This window comes from Myotis brandtii, unplaced genomic scaffold (genome assembly GCF_000412655.1).
Source record: "Myotis brandtii unplaced genomic scaffold, ASM41265v1 scaffold441, whole genome shotgun sequence".
Classification (NCBI taxonomy): domain Eukaryota; kingdom Metazoa; phylum Chordata; class Mammalia; order Chiroptera; family Vespertilionidae; genus Myotis; species Myotis brandtii.
This window is the reverse complement of record NW_005366873.1, coordinates 2,451,814-2,471,325: the sequence shown is the minus strand read 5'-3', so window position 1 is coordinate 2,471,325 and position 19,512 is coordinate 2,451,814. Positions and strand designations below refer to the sequence as shown.

The window sequence follows — 19,512 nt, the reverse complement described above, 5'->3', positions numbered from 1 at the left end:
AAGTAATGTTCACGGTGGGTGCCAGTGATGGGCGGGGTATGCACAAGATGGCTCTGGGAGGAAACCCACATTTTTTTGTACTTATTAATGGTATGTCTTTTGTGCGAGTGGGTGTGAGGACTGAGCATAGAGCATATAGCTGCACAGTGTGTGGTCCTGTCTGCTGCATTCCACTCCTGATGGTGGGCTAAGTCGGGGGGAGGAGGAGAAAGAGGAAGCCTCGGTTGTACGGCCTCCATTGCGTGGACTGCACCACTGAGGCAGGAGCAAGCCAGGCTTCCTTCCGGGTCAGGCTCATGGAGTGTAGCCCAGGCGCTTGGTTTCTTGGGACTGTGCTCTAATTATGCGAGCCGTGCCCCCACTTTTGTGCAAATAAAATTGGTGCCCTTGCATATATGTAATGTAGCTCCCCGCACTGCCTCCCAAGACTGAGGATGATGCCTTTGGTTAGGTCAGATGTGCCGTCCAGTCCAGTGGAGACCCCTCGCCCCCTCCTGCCCCAGCAAAGCCTTCCGTGGAGTTCTAGACTGTAAGTGGTCATCCACGGGGGAAGGAGTGATGGCCTAGTCCTCGTGGGAGCTCTAAGTTGCTGCCTTTGTAATAGAAGGCACACCCGGTGGAGGGGTGTCTGGCTCTGTGTTCCAGTTTAAACCACATTGCTTTTGACTCCTTTTCTATGATGATTCACAGGCAGCGTCCTCTTGCCATCCTGACTTGTTTAAATTTATGGGTTGTTGGCAAGCAACTTTTTGATGCTATTGTTCTCATCGCCAGAGGCCAAGATCCCCTGTGGAGCAGTGCCTGAATTTAATAGATGTCATCTGGGCACCAGGGAGGGCGTGGGGAGGCGCTGGGGGAAAAGTCTTGGGAGCGAGATCCAGAAGAATGCATTCAGAGCAATTGATTCGGTGGTACCACAGTATGGTGTACCGAACCCTACACTTTTAGGACCCAGGCTGCAGCGTCCTAATGGGCTTTGCAGAGGACCTAAAAAGCCCCCAATACGCTACCCGTTCAACTTGAACTTGGGCGTCTCAGCATCACTGAGCTCTGCCTCTGCTTGTTTACCATGCACGAAGAGCCAGCCCTGTCTTTGGACGCTTCAGGAATGCTTGTTCTGCTCTTCTGGCTGTCTGGGGGCCGGGCTCTCAGGAAGATGGGCAGGGCCATCTTTGTCGCTTGGCAGATGAGGATAAAGGGAGACTAGACGTTATGGATGTAGGCAGGGATGCAGGCCGAGTCTCTCAAACACCAGACCTGTGACTGACAGCTGTCGCAAGGCCCTTAATTTGACTTTGTGGGACAGGTGTCTCTCTTTTCTGCTCCTGGATGCAAATTATGCAATAGTTCTTGTGAACTCCCAGGGTGACACGGTAGGGACCACGCCCAGGACAGCTTGAGTCCATTGAGCACAATGCTATTGAACACTGCTTGGCCAGGCGCTGTGCTGGTGCTGGGGATAGGTGTGAGCGAGGAGGATTGAGACCTATTTTCCAAGGAGTGTATCCTCTGGCTGGAAGTAGTGACTTGAGTTCCTGGGAAATCTGCCCCTCCTGGTCTTCTACAGAGACCCCGTTCATCCTGGCTTGTCCTTTTTTGTTTGTTTGTTTTGTTTAAAATTATTATTATTATTACAACTAGAAGCCAGCGTGCAAAATCGCACAGCCCCGCCCACCTGCGCGTGCCCTGGGCTCCTACCCTCCCCGCCTCGCTCTCAGCCCTGCCCACCTGCGCCGGTCTTTGGTCCTTACAGCATTAGGGCCACTGGGTTTTTATAATATAGATTTTATTGATTTCAGAGAGGAAGGGAGAGGGAGAGAGCAGGTTGATTCTGGTCAAGGGCACATGCCCGGGTTGCGGTCTTCATCCCCAGTGGGTGGTGTGCAGGAGGCAGCTGGCCTGTCCTTGTTGATGCAAGAAGAAGTTGCCTCCAGAGCCCCTGGAGGACTCAGAACTCCCTCAAGGGTTGGGTCCTTCCACCTCGGTGTGAATGGTTTGGGTAAGGAGGCCGCCAAGGAAAGCCACAATAAAGAAAGTGTGTTGTGGACAAGTCCACCTTTGAAGTTCGGGGCGTTTCCAGGGCTGTGGCTCTGACCACAGCCTGGATGCTGCCAGACCCCTTTCTCTGCTTCCTCACTTCTCACTTGGGCCTGGTGACCAGTATCCTTTTGATCCCATTCTCCTTTCCCTCGCCTCTGTTTGCCCATCTAGCGGGACTCCTCACCACATTTCTGCACTGGCTCATTCAACAGCAAGTCTTTCTCTCTCTTTCTCCCAGTCACGGAGATCTAAGATACATACCTCCCATCCAGGCTCCAGGCACATGGGAGTCTCTGGGCATTCCAGCTTCTTACAGTTTCCAAGGAGGGGAACGTAAAATAACTTTAAAAAGCACCATTTCTATTTAGAATAGGACACACAGCATTTAGGACTCCAATAATTAATTTTTAAAGTGTTTTTATTGATTTTTTTTTTTTTTTTTTTTTGGAAAGAGAGGAAGAGAGAGATAGAAAGAAAAGCATCATTGACTGGCTGCCTTCTGCACGCCCCCTACTGGGGATCGAACCTGAAACTCAGGCATGTGCCCTGCCTGGGATTCCAAACCGTGGCCTCTTGGTTCCTGGGCCAACACTCAACCACTGCGCCACACCAGCCGGGCCAGTAATCAATATTTTTAACTATAGCCCTGACTTATTAAGAAAAGTTGTGGTCTCCAGGATTTTTTTTTAAAGAGGTTATCTAGGGAGATTGACGGGGACTATTCTGTGGGTAAGGAAATAGTAACAAATTGAAAGTTACCTAACAGGTACTAGGCCCTTGGTAAGGCTCCTGTACAAATGGGCCTGGGTGACTAAAAGTATCACACAAACAATTCCTTGAGCAACTCACCCCAGCCAGAATCTTAAAATTATGAGATCTGACCGATACTTACCTATCCCACCATTTTCTCGGTAAACCTGGGAAACTGAGGCCCAGAGTGAGGCTGACCGCCGGAAGGTCCTGCAGTTGTGTAGCTGGGTAGTCGTAGAATCAAGGCCAGAGTCTAGACTTCTTTTCCCCTTTCTGTTCTGCTACCTCTGATTCAAGGTGCAGTTTGATTCACGTTAAGTGCCTGTAATTTTACACTCTTTCTGGATTAGTGTGTGAACCTGCCCATTTCCCACTTGAGAAATCCCGACTCTCTGAGATGCCCTGGGTGTTGACCTGGCGACCAGGAGGCTCATGCTGGCGATGAGCGTGGACTAACATGTTCCTCTGCTAAAGGTTAGCTGGGGAGAGGTGAGCTGGAGTTCAGATGTCAAGAGTATTGGAGAGGAACGTGCGCTAGCAATTCATAGGAAGTCAGACCTGGCTGTTCCCACGTGCCTTTTGACTGATGGAGGAACAACTAGTTTATGGCAGGGAATTTCACCCTCTTACATAACCTCACCACCTTCTTTCCCACAGGGCTGGGATTTGGGGATCCTTTGACAGGGCTGCTTTCTGGGCTTTTTGTTAAAAACGCAAACCTTAGTAATATGTGAAAGTGATCCTTTGAAAGCTAGTTTGGAAAGCATGTAGGTTTGGGGAGCATCAATACTTGAACTCACAAAGCAACCCTGACTGAGTTGACCACAGTACGATTGGACTCCAAAGGTCCCCAGTGATTTTAAAATTTACCAAGAGCTCTTTCTGCTCCTTAGGCTCCCATGTCCTGTCACAAGCTGGTGCCCCGGGTTGAGTTCAGCAAGTTTGTTTTGACTTGCGGCCCGAGATGGGAGGGAAGCTCTCATTATGTAATGTTAAGCTGGGCTCGGAATGTCAGTTGGGCTCGACCTGCCAGCGCTTGATGGGCTGGTTGGGAATGGGCTATTTTAGTATGACTAATCCAGCTTGGCTGAGGGAGGGGGGGTTGTCTCTCTGAGGAGGGAGGCATGACTTGTGCTATTTCAAATCTTAGCACTGCACCCCCACCCCAAAAACCCACAACTTCGAGCCATATGACTAACCAGTAAAACCAGGGGCTGTTGACTGATAAGATTGCTGTAGAAATCTGTGGTCAAGACATCAAGGTACTTGACTTGAAATTAAGGAAGTAACACTTTGGGGTTATGTGAAATAGTGTTTCTTGAAGTAACCTGTGTTGGGCAAGTGTTGCTCTCAGGGTTACTTAGTAATTAAAGCAGTTACACGGCGCAAATATTAGGCTACTTAATAAAAATAGCGGTGAACCCTAACAACAGGTATAAACATTTACAGCAAAAAAAGAGGGGGGCTATTTTCCTAAAAGAAGTTTTAATGCATAATTCAAGGTCTTCCTACTGGCCCTCTGCTCCCTTTGCCCTCATGCACGCCCCCCCCCCCCCCCAGCTTCCTCTTGTTTCTTCTTGGAGGACAAAAGAATCGCATTTTTATGCAGATGTTCTGTGATGAAGGTAGTTATAATCTGGAGCCACATCTGCACTATGATCCTGAGACAATGTGGCCTTCACCCCGCACCAGAGAAAGGTTGTGGCTTTGGTGGGGATGGTTTGGGGGGGATGAGCTTTGCCCTGCCTGAAGTACAGGGGGGCTGCTTTTGTTCCTCTTCTGATGAATGGAGGTAAAGTGTGCACTGAACCTGGAAACACCTCCTTTTGTGTCCAGTGCTCTCCTAACACCGGCTGTTAAACTTGGGGCAGGCTCTCTTGGGGGAGATTGAATGGGGCCATTGTGGGAGGGAGGGGCTCTCCCTGACGCCATTGAGGGTGAAGAGATGCCATTGTGTTCTTAGTATTAAGCAAAGGAGGAAGACGGGCCCTCCAGGCATCCATGTGGCCACTGCACTGGTGGCTTTCCTGGGATTGGTTATCACCGGGGAACGTCTGTTGGGTGAGGTCCTCCTAGGCAGGACTCACCCTCACCGTGGAGCCTCCTGCAGTATAGATCTGTCCCCCTCCCTCCCTTGAGCATCCCAGCTGGGTGCTGCCTGCCTTGGGCTCAGACATCATTTCTGCAAGGAGGTGACTCTTTCCCTCCAGGCATCCGAGTTAAAAACATTTGTTAAAAATCACTTCTTCCACTTTAGGAATAACCAACTCGCCCAGTTCCCTGCCAGTGACTTTTCTGTGTAACGTCTCTGTTGCCATCTGGTCTTTCAGAGGCCCTTCTGATCTTAATTATAGCATTCAGCCTTTGTTTATTTAAAAATCAGAAGGCAGATAGGCTATTGAGGGTTTATCTGTACTAATTGTGCCAACATACCTGCCAACTGTCCCCTCCGTAAAGGGAACCACTACAAACCTTACCGACTTGGCGTTTACACACATGTACGCCGCCTCCCCTGACGTGTTGATTGGAGGCAGGAGGGCACTTCAGCTTTAGGATTGCCCTGCTGGCATGTTCCACCCTCTGCCCTGTAGTATTGACTGGCAGGGGATGTAGCCATGGCACTGGAAGAGTTAGAAGACCTGGGTTCAAATTCAGACTCTGCCACTACTGTGTTATCCTGGGGAAATTACTTTATTCTTTGGGAGCCTTAGTTTTGCCACCTGTAAGAATAGGGACAATGGCACCAGCATCTAGGGAGAGTGTGGGGTTTAAGTGGGGAGTTTAGGGAAGTCTAGAGAACGAGGTAGGCGTGCCTGCCTGGGGCCGTCCTGTTCTGGGATACCAAGTCAAGTCCCAGACCCGTCGTAAACTAGAGACTTAGATGTGGTGGCATCCACTGCTTGTCTTTGAAGCATAGTATGTGGAGAGTTCATTTTGCAGTGTTTAACTGGCCTCTGATAATTTTGATATTCTGATTACGCAGTGGTTCATTTCACAGCGTACACTATTGTAGAGATAGTGTAACAAATTTCACTCGGAAATTGGCTCCACCGGGCTTACACTTTGAGAAGACCCCTCGTTGAAGCCACTGAAGAGACATGTTGAGGAAATTTTTCAGCCGTCAATCTTATCCTCATTTTAACACAAGGCCTGTGATTCTGGGCCTCTTCCCCAGAATTTAAGAAACTTGTGTGAGAGGAATCAGATCTCACAGATCTGTGACGCCTGAGTCAGTTACGAACTTTTAGAAAAATGGCATCTTTTTAGATCATAGTAAACTTTTAATTGTTATATGAGGTTCTGATACCCTTTTTATCAAACCATCACAGTCTGAACAACTGAAAGAAAATCAATTTTAGGAATTGTATGTAAAGAATTTCTGATCCCAACATGTTCTTTGAAAAATTTTGAGATTGTCTATTGAAGGTGTTCTTTTAAAGATATTTTTCTTTGAAGGCATTCTAATAATAATAACAATAATAAGTATGTGTGTGCAAATTCCTGAAACAAACATTTCTTGAGCATCTACCCAGGGCTTAGTTCTGCACATTTGTACTTAGGACACGGCAGTAACCATGCGATCGACGTGCACACATTTTGGTAAAAGAAGCTCTTCCCTTGATACGTTTGACTGCCCCCAAATTGCAGTGAAGGAAGAGGTGGATTCTAATTGTTGGCTCTTGACCTCTCCATCTATATATTTTATCTAATTTATAGTTGGAAAAGCAGCTAAAAATGTTAAGCATTTACACCAGTAGTGTGAGGAGTTGTTGGTTATCTGACCCCGCAATGAAGGACAGCAGGGCCAGGAAGTCCACTCTGTGTATTGGGTCAAAGAGAAGAAATCCAGATTAGTATTAATTGGTATTCACAACCGTCCCCCGGGCCAGTGATGTTTCTGTCCCAAGCACAGACCGATTTGGCCAACCGTATGGGTCACACAAAGGAGCCAGCGCCTCGGAGTCCAGGGCTGTGCGGAAACCGGGGCGTCTGATCGTTACCACCACCTCCCCAGTCTGTGGTGTCTCCTCAGCTCCAGCGCAAACAGCCTTTCATCGCTAGGTGATGGGGCAGCATGACTTAGCATTTGGGACTCTTTCATAAACAGTCGAAATGGGGTGATTGAAAAGCGTGGGCTTCTTCTCTAGGATATAAAGAAGCTTTGCAATTATATTTTTCAGGGGACAGGACAATTAGGGTTGAACATTGAGCCTGGTCATTATAAACTGGTTCTGTTTGAGGTGAGGTGACTTCGACTAGGTTACACATGCAACTACTCCAGTAACTACTGTGCCTGTTACTTCTTTGTTGTAAGTAATTGTCGCCCTCTCTAGATAGATTATAAGCTCCCTGAGGGCAGGACTTCCCTGTGTTTGGTTCACTGATCTATCTCTCGTGCCTAGAGCAGTGCCAGGCATGAAATAGACACTGAATTAGCATTGGGTGAATCAATGAATGAATCCTGAAGGAAGAATGTAAGGAAGATGTCTCCTATATTCATTACAGCAGCAGCAATAATTTCTCCTCCTCCCCTTTTTCATTTGCTGAAATGACTAACCAGCTCATCTTGAATGAGTCCTAAATCCTCCGAGCCTGTTTGTTTGTTTTCTGTCTGTAAATGGGGCCACTGCCATGTAAGACTTGATTTGATTATGAGAAAGAGTACCTCCCAGCTTCCTTGAAGAGAGGTGCTAGACAAAAACAAGATGGTTTGGGGAAAGAGAAACGGCCGCAGCCCAGGCTGCCCTGCGATGCTCGGTTGCGTTCAAAACCAGTCTCCCTGTCTGCTGTAGACGGGCGATTGCAACACGCCTCCCATCTGGGCCCAGTGCGAGAGGAGCGCTCCAACTCCTCACTCACCGAGACAGACAGTGGGCGTTGCTATGGTGGAGGAATGACATAACTTAATTTCACCATATTATTCGCTGGATGTGCCCATTGTGTGTTAGCCTCTGGGTGTGTTTACAAGGAGCTTAGGAAAGAGGTAGAGACGGTCTTGTCTATAAAAGCTATCTTGTCAGTGTGAGGGCCAGGCATGTTTACACACACGCGCACACACACACACACACACACACACACACACTTCTTTCTTGGCATCCAGCACCAGTACTGGGCCTGGGGTAAAAATCACTGCCATCCAGCCAGTAACTCTAAAGGCTCAGAAGGATCTGCCTCCCGGAAACCTCCTCCCGTGACCCTGTGATTCTCTGCGGCAGCAGCAGGGGCTTGCGTGTGCGCGCCTGGTTTCTCAGAAAGCGCACACGTGTTGTAAAGGACACGACAGGTCCCCGCACTTGACTCAGGAGAGTTTATATCCACTGGTGGCGTTGGGTGACTTTCCCTGGCGCCCTTCCTAGACTTGCTTGTGAAAAGCAAAGGTTCAGAGTCCACAAAAACATCATTTATTGGTTAATGAAAACCAAGGAATTTCAGAAGAGATCGTGCTGTCCCATTCCGGCACCTTCTCTAATGTTTTGGTGGCAGGTTTCACCCCGAGGTGAGCCATCAGGCATTTTAAGCACATGAAATGGTAAAGGAAGGTTAGTTTTGGCCAGTATCCATATATTCAGGTCCTCCTCCTCCTCTTAGTAAAAGAACGTTTTTTCCTTTATTGTACTTTTCTGGCGAATTTCTGAAATGACTTTCCTTCCAATTCATCTGTTAATTTCAGCCCTTGGTTCTAGCAAAGGTGACAGTTATCTGTAAAGCACATTCCCTCTATTCCCACCAAATTTCCTTATTTTTGTCATATTGTTGCAGCAATAATTAGGGGCCTCACAGTGACAGGAGTCTTTGGTTCTGTAACTGAAAACCAGCCCTTACTCTGGCTGCCCAGGTCCGTCGAGCCAGGTCAGCGAAACCCTGACAGCTCGGGGGTTCATCAGCATCCCTCCCCGCACCGCAGTGGAGGAGATGCCAGCAGAAAGTCCTGATCCGGCGAATGGGAGCAAAAATCCCCAGGTGTTATTTTGAAATAGTTTACTATTGATCAGATCAACAACTTCTAACATATCAAAGCCAGGTAATGTGGTTATTTAATTTCCCCCGGTACTTGATTGACTGCTCAGTGGCTACCACAAAGGCATGAATCAGAGGAACTACGGCATTCTCCCTTCCGAAGGCAGCTGACCTGGGCTGGTTGCGGTGGCCGGGTTGACCAGTTGTCTGTGTGCCGGCCACCTTGCCTACGGAAGGTGTGCTGCCTTTAGAAATCATGGCCCTTTGTTCTCCTTGGTCTGCACCCACACTTCTAGGCCCAGAGAGCTCTGTGCTCTCTCTAATTTCCCACCAGCATTTAAAGAAATTAGAAGTGATTTCCTTTGTTCCCCACTGCTCAAATTAGGGAAGCTGGAGATCAGTGCTAGCATTTTGGGCATCCTTAAACCCAAGGACATACGTCTACTTGAGTCAGCCAGGGATCTCTCTTTAAGAGGGACGGGGGACTAAATAATTGAGTCAGGTATTTAAAGACGTTCAATGTAAACAGTCTTTTAAGAACCAAATTCAAAGCCAGTCCCTTAGCCTCTAATTTGCCACCATGGTTCCTCTATTCAAAGCCTAGGATGGTCATTCGGGGGGGCGGGGGGTGTTCAGCTTGACTATCACCTCTTACAGGTCAGATACAGTCTCAGTCACTGTTAAAGTCTCAATGACCTCTCTAATCCTGCACGTTTTCGGAAGGAGATCCAGATGAACAGCCCTGGGCTTGCTTTGCCTGGTACTTCTTCACTCGCAGTCTCCCCAGTGAGCTCCCTGAGTTATTAATATGTTTGCTCTGGCACCATTGTTGTCTTTAAATCAGAAATGCTTATCAATAGGTTGCCTGGTTGGGCGAAATGTCATCTGTCATGTAGCATTTTCCCAAGGAGTGTTTTTCTTTAATACCAAATATACAGTGGTCCTTGTCCTTTGAACATACCACCATTGTGATTTCTGTACAGGAATTTTCTTTATTGACACTGGCTCGTAGGTTCTAGAGACTCCGGTTGATACTCCTTTGCATCCTGATCAGAAGCCCTGACTTTCTGGTCCTTCGCAGAGAATACATCGCTTGCTAACGTGTGGGTGCCCTTAGAGGGGGCAGCGATGTGTGGTCTTGCGAGAAGTCAGCATTAGCAGGTCTGTGTTCTCCTCCGGCGTGGCGTTCTGTCATTTCTAATGATGACAATCCATCAGTCCACACAGTTCAAAATGAAGATAAATTGAATTAATATATGTGAGTTAAATGACTCATTGATATAATTATACTGTGAGGATTTCTTTAGTGTAACCTAACGCATTTAGTGGTGTTAATTGTAACGGCTTTGCATGGGAGCATTTAATTTCATAAGCAAACAGAATAATTTATTAATTCTCAAAAAGCTATTTCAAGGCCAAGACGGAGAGAGAGATGGAGAGAGAGAGAGCAGGAGTGTGTATTTAACTCGATGTCGACTGTGGTCTTAGTATGCTTTGCATCATCACATTGGAAATTGATAAGGATTTTTCCCCCCCAATTCTAACTTTTATTGGTACATAGACATATGTGCCCAATTCAATAAGGTATCAAAATGAAAGTGGGGAATGGGTACCAACCAGTAAATCTTAATAAGTTATTGAAAATTGAAGAGCACTGAATAATAAACCAGGTCTAATTGCAGTTGAAACGGTATTGGCGGCTGATCTGCCTGAGCAGGGGTGATAAAACAGCAGAGGAAGAGCACTGGATGGCGAAATCGGAGAAAGGGTAATAGACAGATTAAATGCAAAACTCCACTCAAATATTGTGTGCAATGTAAGCATGCTGTGTAAACCCAGTTTTTGCTGAAAAGCATGTTTTCTCTCATGTCAGAAATGATCACAGGAATCCTTTTAATATTCATTTAAATAGTTTTTAATTGGCTTCAGAGAGTTTAAAGTTCAGCGTGAAGGTGAGATCTAAGCTTACTAATTAGATCGAATGCAGTTTGACTCAAAGAGCAGACTTTATAATTAAGGAATTCCTTACCAAATAACACGTTTTGAAAACATTCTTTTTGCATCCTTGAGGTAAAAATGGTTTTCCTGAAAAATTTCCCCATTTTTCCCCCCCAATAGAGAAATTCTTCTTAGAGAATGATTATAAAACCTTGCGTCGCTGGTTGGAAAACGACTGTCCGTTTTTCGGAGCAAACCTCTCATTTGTTTGTCATTGAGCCGGCATCCCGTGTGCAGGTTATTCTGAATGCTTTTTCCCATCCGCGTGGAATTCTGACTTGCATGGACCGTTGTGATGAACACAAGTTGTTGTGTCTTATGTTTCCCCCCCACTAAGTTGTTTGATGCTGTTGAAATGGAAGGCTGAGTAGAAGGGGGCACTTAAGCAGTGAAGGGTTTTTCTTTGTAAATAATAGATCAAGAGCACTGGATCTGTATCTAATGGAGCTGTGTGCGGCCTCCGTTTCAAGGACAGCGCGCGGTTTTAAAAACCACAACTGCCGACCATCCCATCCGCAACCTGTGGTCAGTTTTGTGACTGTGTCTGTGTGTGTCTCTGCTGGCTTCTTGTGATTCTATCCCCCCCCCCACACACACACCCCCCTTAATATGGTTTGCCGGAACGTCATAGTTGATTTCACCAACATAAAAAAGACCCCAAGTAGTAATATTTATATAGATCTTATATCTATCATCTTATCTACATAGGGAGAGACAGAGATGCTTCCTTACCCAATGTCTGTGTCTGTAATTGTGAAATGGTTTAAGGAAGTTTGGTCCTGTTTTACTGAAATGTATAAGTGAACCTATTTGACTGTGGTGTGCTCTACGAGAAAACATTGATGTATGTTGTTGACATTAATGCAGAAAATAGCTTAACAGCAGAAAAATTGGATTGGTTATGTTTACAAACATATCTTGATAATTTGATGAAAATATTTAATTTACCACTTTCTTTCCCTTTTCCCCTTTGGAGTTTATTACATTTATTCTTATATTTGTTGGTTTGAATCTCTATTTGAAAATCATAGATTGAATCCTCCAAGTATTGTTGGGATAGTTCATGCAATTCTAAAAAGCATAATAGGGCTTTGTTCGTCTTGGATTTGAATTAGTTATATTTTATCACTTGCAATCTAAATATTACACCTCATTAATATTTTTCCTTGTATTGTAAGAATACAAATGTGCACCAGTATCTTAAAATATTTAATCTCTGTCAAAAGTGTCATTGAAAATAGAAAAATAAACATTAGATGTTAAATGTCAAGTAGGAGTCTATGTAAATAAAACAAAAAAAAGAGTAAAGCTTAAATCTGGAGATTTCTTTGCTTATTTCTGAAATAGTGTATTGAAACAGTTCTTTTTTTTTTCTTTTTCTGTAAGCACATCCCATAAATTTGGGCCTATTTTTAAAAGGGTTAAACATAATTCCCCTATAAAATAGGTTTCTAGGTAATAGATTTTAATGCAAACATTTCAATATTTTTATTACGTACAAAAATATATGCTGGAAACTAATGCTCCTAACACACTGCTTCCTTGAAAGAAAATCATTAATCTTCTCAAATGTAAGTGTAAAGTTGATCCATTTTAGCCTTCTTGTCCATAAATCGTTGATTATTGGTTTTGAAGGAAAGCGCAGTATGAGTGTGTTTTGAATTTCAACTTTGAAATCATAGATGTACAACATGTTCGTTGCAGTCAAATCACAAGCAGAGAGAGCTCATTTGAAATGATTTTTAAAGCATTTCTGTCAGAGCATTATTTATAGGAACGATAAGTTTCAGATTTTTAGGTTTCAGAAAGTTGAGGTTGGCCGTACTTCAAATCTACAATTTAACTGCTTTGAAAGAATGGCTTTGCTTGTCTTCAGGGGGAAACAAATAACTTGGGGACATCAGTTCATTCTTTTGCAGTCTTTCATCCCTAAGTATAACAAATTGCTTCTTTTATTAATGCGGTTCTTGTACTATCGAAGCAGTTCTTAGGGGAAAATAATCAGGAAGATATGTTTTGCTTCTCAGATGCTACAACCTGAAATATGTTATTACGTTCCTTGAAGGAATTTTCTTCTCTTTCCCTCTGTTCCCCCTCTCTCCACAAATATAGCTAACATAATAGAAAAATTGCAGCAAAGGATTCAATGAGATTTCTTCTCCTTCCCTCACAGCATGATTTGGTTGGCTAGGAGAAGCCAAGGTATTGGAATATGATTATCCCTATTTAAGGGGAAAAAATGATATAATTTGTCGTCTTACCGGTTCTCGGCATTCTGTGTGGTGCCGCGCTAAGTCAATGCCGGGAAAACAGCGGTCTGACAGCTAATAGATATCTCTGCCCTCAATTGTTTAGACATTTTTGCCTTTTGTGACATTGAAGAAAAGACAAGGAAGGGAATGGAAGCAACTGAAAAATGTCAAAAGATCAAAAAATCAATGGGCCGCAGGAATGCAATGTATTTACCAGGGCGTAGCTGCTCTTTCTGTTCGGCCAGAAGTCCGGGCGAGGCGCGGTGTCCGGGGCAGGCACCGGAGTCGCGTCGTTTTCGCCTGCCTCCCCGGGAGATGTGATCCGGAGCCAGGCGAGGCTTCACAAAGCAGGCGCGTTAGCTCGCTCGCGCGGCACCCCCTCTCCCCCCATGAATAAGTAATAAAACAAATAAAAGCTTTTCCTTGAAGACTATACAGACCAAGTTTTGGGTGCTGCGTTTTTCCGTCCATTTCCAGCCGTTTCCCAGGTGCCCTGGACTCAGCCTGGCAGGCAGATGGGGCGTAGGGTGTACTCATGGGCATTTTAATTTGCTGGTCAGGGGAGAGCGCTTGACATTTTTATTATTTATTTATTTGATTTTGGAGGGGGGGGAAGAAGTCAATAAGAGCGAAATGGGTGATAATTAGGTGGGGCAGGTCCTGCAGATGAGTAATTGTTTTGTCCCTGGCTTGGGCTATTTGGACAAGGTTTAATATGTCTTGGGGCGATCAGTGGAGGGAGTTGAGATTTTATTTGAAAACTTGTGTCTTAGGGAGGGTGACATATAGGGTATGTGGCTAGTAAGACAATTTTAATTTAATAGAGAGAGGCAGTGTTGGTTGCTTCCCATAAAAAACTTTTAGGTTTTGGAACTGTAGACCTTCGTTGCCTTTTTCTTTCCTATTTAAAACTTTTCAACCAGCTGGTTGTCTCTCTCTTTCTGTGTGTGTGTGTGTGTGTGTGTGTGTGTGTGTGTGTGTGTTCACCTACACATTTGCCGACCCAGGAAAATGGATGAACCCTACAAGGCAAGGCTGCAATCTGTTGGGGAAATTTCTTTCCCCAGCCCTGTAGTTGCTATTTGATAGTAAGTGTGGTCCAGGCTGCATATTTTATAAACTTTCTATTAAAGTTGGGGCATGTTATCATAAAACTCAATTGCGATACTTTGTATGACGCTCTGGGATTGAGAGATAGACATAGGATTAAAAAAACAATTTCTAGGCATTTCTAGATGATAAATTTAATTTTCTTTGCTATTTGGAGGTCTTCTTTGAAAACGCAATTGTAATGAACGCATTCAGAACTGGAGAATAGATTTACCCCCGGCTTCAAATAGTCGACGTTATCAGGCGCTGTCATTCGTTCCTTCCTATTTTCGGGCTGCTAATTGATGTTTTTGATGTCAGCAAGAAAATTGAAGAAAATGTCATGTGTGAACCAGTGCGGAAGTTAATAAGATTGACTTCGTTGACAGAATTTACAATGAGAGCAGAGACCGCATAATGGGACCGCTGCGAATTCTTTGGAGTCAAAATTGACACCTCACGCTAGGCCAGTGGTCGATAGGAGAGATGGAACATTTGGGAAAGTTCCTAATCTCATTTTTCCCCCTTTACCTTTTGGTCTCCGATGGTTATTTAGCTTCACCAGCAGCTGTTTATCCAGAGGGCTGTTGCTTCGGACCACGCCGGGCCTTAGTTCAGGCTCCCGATGCCACCAACAATGCTTATTTTTTATGCTGTTTTGAGTTTGAAAGCAAAAGAGCCTTAAAAAGGTTAGATTAAGATGTGTCCTAAGGAAAGATATACTAATATCGGTCAGGGTCATTGCAAATGCTTGGGTTATGTGCAGTAAAGCCGAAACGCAAATCCCTCCCTGAATAAAGGAACCGAGTTGGCCCTAAGAAATCAGTCCTTGAGCATAATAATAGAAGGCTATAACTCGCAAGTAAAAAAATAATCCAAGTTCTTGGCCGCATGTCCCCGACCCCCAAAAGAAACATTTTAACCATGGTGCCCCTTAAACTTTTTTTTGCAAGTTACGGAAAGTTTAATATAATAGTTTAATTTTCCAGTAATGTGGCAAAGTTTATTGGATTTGTGTGTATAATTATGGATTGGATTAGTTGAGTTTGGTTCAGTGCATCTGATTATCTTCTGGCCTTTAGGGAAATGCGCTAAAACCCTAATATGTCCAGTACCCCCAAGCGGTCTCTTTTTGAAGGCGCCGCACAAAATGTGGTCTCCACCAGCACTCGGCCTCCAAGGATCTTCCGTGAGAGACATTATTCTTGGAATATCCAATTAATTCCACCGGCAGTGATCAGTTAGCGCTTCTTCTTCCTTTCTCGCCATTTGAAATGCTAACACAATGAATATTTTCTCATTGGTCTGTGTCCCTCGGCTAAGCTGTTGCCGCGGGCTGAGAATTTCATCGACTGATGAGACCAGAGGCTCCGCCAATAAAAGGTTACAGTACGTGATTTGCATGCCAAGTGGGGTTTGGTTTCATGAACTTAAAAGTTCTTTAACTTTTATTTGACTTTTTCCTTTTGTTCAAAGTGGATTGAGGGGCGCGTATGTTTGTGAGTGTTTCCAGTCTGAAAATTAACCAGGGACTGGGTCACAGTGATATTTTGGACCATCCTCACGGAGACGGTAAAGATGGCCTTTGTGTTACCAGCTTTTATGGAGAAAACCACCTCAACTCTCCAAGATCAGGTCGACAGGAAAGCATTTTTTTTTTTTAATTTTTTTCGATTTTGCGTTGAGACCCTCTAGTATCCTTCAATGGCTTGACATTTTGGGGAATGGTACCGTGAGAGTATCTTGTGGTACTAATCAGATAGTATTACTAGTAGATGAAATGACAAGGGAGCGTTGAGTAGGGCATTTCTTTGGAGTGGTTGATAATCAGAATCTTGGGTACCAAGGAAATAATATCTTCTAGAGGAGTATTAGTCAAAGGCAGAACACCTTCTGTTTTCAAGGGTAAGTTGGAGGTGGTTATGGAATATCAAGTTGCATTGAGCACAAGAAAATGTGTAGCCAAAACACTATCAGCACCACTTTTGAACCCAGAGTAGATGATAATGGATTAGATGATAGCCTACAAAACCTAGCTTCAGAACTATTTCTCCACTAGACAAAGCCCCACGAAATAGGAGGCCAACTGCACTTATACTTCCGTTTGATTGGCTAAATGCGTGGCTCAGAAAAATAACACCTGATGGTGTCATCGTATCTCTTTCGTCTTCCAGAATCTTCCAAACTTGGATTTTATTAAGTCCAGATGCTCCCTGTTGATTGAAAGCCATAATGGATGTCTTCTGATCTAAGGAGTATGTGGTTGACACAAAGGAGGAGGGAGTATTATAATAAAGGTACCCCAATCCCTTCTCTAAATGGGGGAAAAAGGGATTGAGGTAAAAGAGAGAGTCAGCCTTCAAACCACTGTTATCTTAGAGGAAGGGTAATGCGATTGGAGACTTGACATATTTCAACCGAATGAAAAATCATGATACCTTTACCAAAATTGTTAGCAAAAGGGAACTGGCAGGGAGGGCGAGGAATGGAGAGCAGTTCCCTCTTCTCCCCTCCCGCCCCCTTCCTCCTTCCTTTCCTAGCTGTCTGTGTGTGAGGAGCGAGGCAGGTGGCTCCCTGTGGCTGACTTTTCATGACAACATGCCATTAGAAATCGCCGTCCTGTTGATCAATCCTCTCGACATGACAGGTTTGCCGCAAGGCCTGGCTCTTTGAGCACCAGCACTGTGGCTTTTCCCTCCTTTTTTCCTGCACTAATTGGTGAAAGTTTTTTTACGGTGCTAGTGGCAGAGGAAATTTCTTTTGAACATTGTCACAATCAAGTTTTGACTTCTTTAGAATCGCAAGTAGGTTAAGTGAGTATCAACATTGGGGAGGGGGGTAGGTGGGAGGAGGGAAAACACTAATGCCAAGGTACTGCTACCTAAATTCTACGATTGGAGTCAAATTGGAAAACAAACTAATTAGATCACACACGCGCGCGCGCACACACACACACACTACAATGAAGCAAGCGTTAAAATTACGGCCCTTTTAAATTTCCATTACGTTTTGTCATTTTAGGGGGTCCAGCCCTGGCATTAGGGATGGGGAAAATATGTCCATTGTGACTCCTTAATATAGTAAATGGATTTAAAGCAGCAATAATGCAGACATTACATAACATACTATAAATATCAAAAGCGATGCATAAGGCTTCTATTAGTGGAGTGCATTTTGCTCTGAACTACTGACATTCTTCTGTCCAAAATCAACATACGGAGAATAATCCTCTTGGCAAATGATTTGTTCTCAGATATTGATTCTTTATTGGAGTATCAAGAGGCAGTTCTGTTTCAGTTTTGCTGTTCTGGTTACATAGAAGATTATTTTTTAAACCTTGGATATAATGACCTTTCACATTATTTAAGTCCAAACCTTATTTACCTTTCTTCTTAGAGAGAATTTGAATTTGAAATCTTTTAATATCAATGACTCAAAACATCTACTGAAGGTATTTGTAAAGGTATGCTTAAAGTCATATTCCTTGGTGATAGAATATTATTGGATGACAAGTTTTGTTTAGCCTGATTGAAAGGGAATATCAATATTGAAATTTTGCACGTCACAGAATCTGCGTAGTACATTCTGATTCTTGACTGTATACCATTTCAGATCATTCCTAATTGAAAAAAAAAGTGACTGAGGGTCTGAAACCCTACATACATCTTTCCTGTGGGTTTGCGATAACTATCGAGAAAAAAATCCTGCTCAAAAATAAGGATATTGTACTAGTAATAGAAACATAGAAACCTCATGTAAAAAGGAGGTGACTTCTGTTCCACAGCAGATACGTACTGGGAAACGAGAATTATAGAATATACGTTTCTAAGATGATTAGCAGATTGTCTAGTTAATTGTTTTAGTTTTAAGTACAAAATGCAAAGGTGAAGGAAGACGCTAAAACGTCGTCCAGATTTACCTGGGCCCCGTGTCCCTCCTCAGCCATCCTCACACTAGCCCCAGTGGTTCCGTTATCGGGAGAGAAGTTCAGAAACCCCCACTGAAAGAAGCATCAATTCACACAATTAATTTTGCCATTGTAAAAATCATTTGTAAAATTTGCATTATTAACATTATCAAGTCACTAGTTGGTAAGACATCAGACATGAGAGTGAAGGGCAGCTTAGGGAGAGCTGGGCTTTAAACCCTCAGTAGATCGGAGTTAGGATCAAAGGCGCTTGCTTTATGTGGCTGTGCTAGACTTTGAAGTCGTGACTGCACCTACAGCACTCATTTCATCAAGTTCACTGGTGTCTTAATAGCAGATCAATAAGTTTCAAAGTCGGAGAGTTAATTTGATACTAGTGCTGATGCGGTCATGCTGGGGAAGCCGAGAGAGAGAGGCAGAGAAAGCTGCCTATTAACAACTCCGGCACAGAGTGCACAAGGATGCAGATTGCGGATCTGTCCGTGACCCTGGAAAGATAGGCTCTAGCCAGGAGCGAGGACGCCGAGGATTGATAAAGCAAAGGGGGTCCTTAATTTAGACATCGCAGGCTATTTGGAAGCCAGTCTAGTCTATGCTTGCAAAACCTTCTGTTGGATACACACGCATGTGTGTTTGTGCACATATGTGCGTTTGGTGTACATAAGCATGTGACATGTGCCGGGGGAGACACATGCACACGCCTTTCTGAAATAAAGGCGGAAATCTGCATAAGGACCGCTGCAGGTTTTGTGGGAGGATGTGTGGGAAAATGGTGCAGAATCTGTAGTTTTTAAAGGGAGCTTTGAAAGTGTGCTTACATCATAGGGGGCTATGCTTTTTTTTTTTTTTAGTGTGGCATTGGGAATATCTCTTTAAGTGAATAACACTTAGGCAATCATAATTTGATACAAGTCCATTTTGATCCACCTAAAAAAAAAGAGAGCTCTTCAAGAGAAATCTTAGCCCCAAATTTCTTTCCTTCTTCATAGCATCACTTGATGTGCATGCAAACAAATGGGATTCTCTGTGGAACTCTATCATCACTCCCTTGCAAAATTTTGTCTCAAGTCTCCCCAGGTTTATGATAGGATACATATTATGATATATTCCAAAGGTTTGTTGGACATAAAGAGCCAATAGTTAAAGGCACTGGTAAATTGAAAGAGAGAGTAAAAGTTAGGCCAAAGGGGATTATTTGTATGTATGTTGAATTTTTTTTCCTTTGTGTTCAATGGTTTGGTGGAGGTTCTTCTTACGGGATAAGCATAAATATTGTGGGGTGTGTGGTAGAGGTGACATCAGTGGCTATTGCAGGAGGGGGTTTTGGGAGAGGGCTTTTTTTTTTTTTTTGGTGCAAAGGGAAGGTTGTAAAGATGCAGAGTTCAAAGATACAAATTGCGAGAAAGTAGAAACCTTTAAAATAATTTTTTTATAAGAACTTTCCCATCTGTATGTACAGCACCGGCTTCCCAGCATCGAAGGTCAGATTCACACCCT

The 19,512-nt window shown here is 44.1% G+C and overlaps 1 protein-coding gene across 15 annotated transcripts in view; it reads left to right on the top strand.

Moving 5' to 3' along the window:
- TCF7L2 (transcription factor 7-like 2 (T-cell specific, HMG-box)) overlaps positions 1 to 19,512 on the top strand; it is a 186,705-nt gene that overhangs the window by 122,428 nt on the left and 44,765 nt on the right. The window contains exon 1 of one of the 15 annotated variants that reach the window (XM_014546380.1): positions 11,173 to 11,271. The exons of the other annotated variants lie outside the window; for them this stretch is intronic. Coding sequence (XP_014401866.1) covers positions 11,188 to 11,271 — 84 coding nt within the window. The 5' untranslated portion in view covers positions 11,173 to 11,187. Of the gene's footprint in view, positions 1 to 11,172; positions 11,272 to 19,512 lie in introns of those variants that run through there. 15 annotated transcript variants of the gene reach the window in all.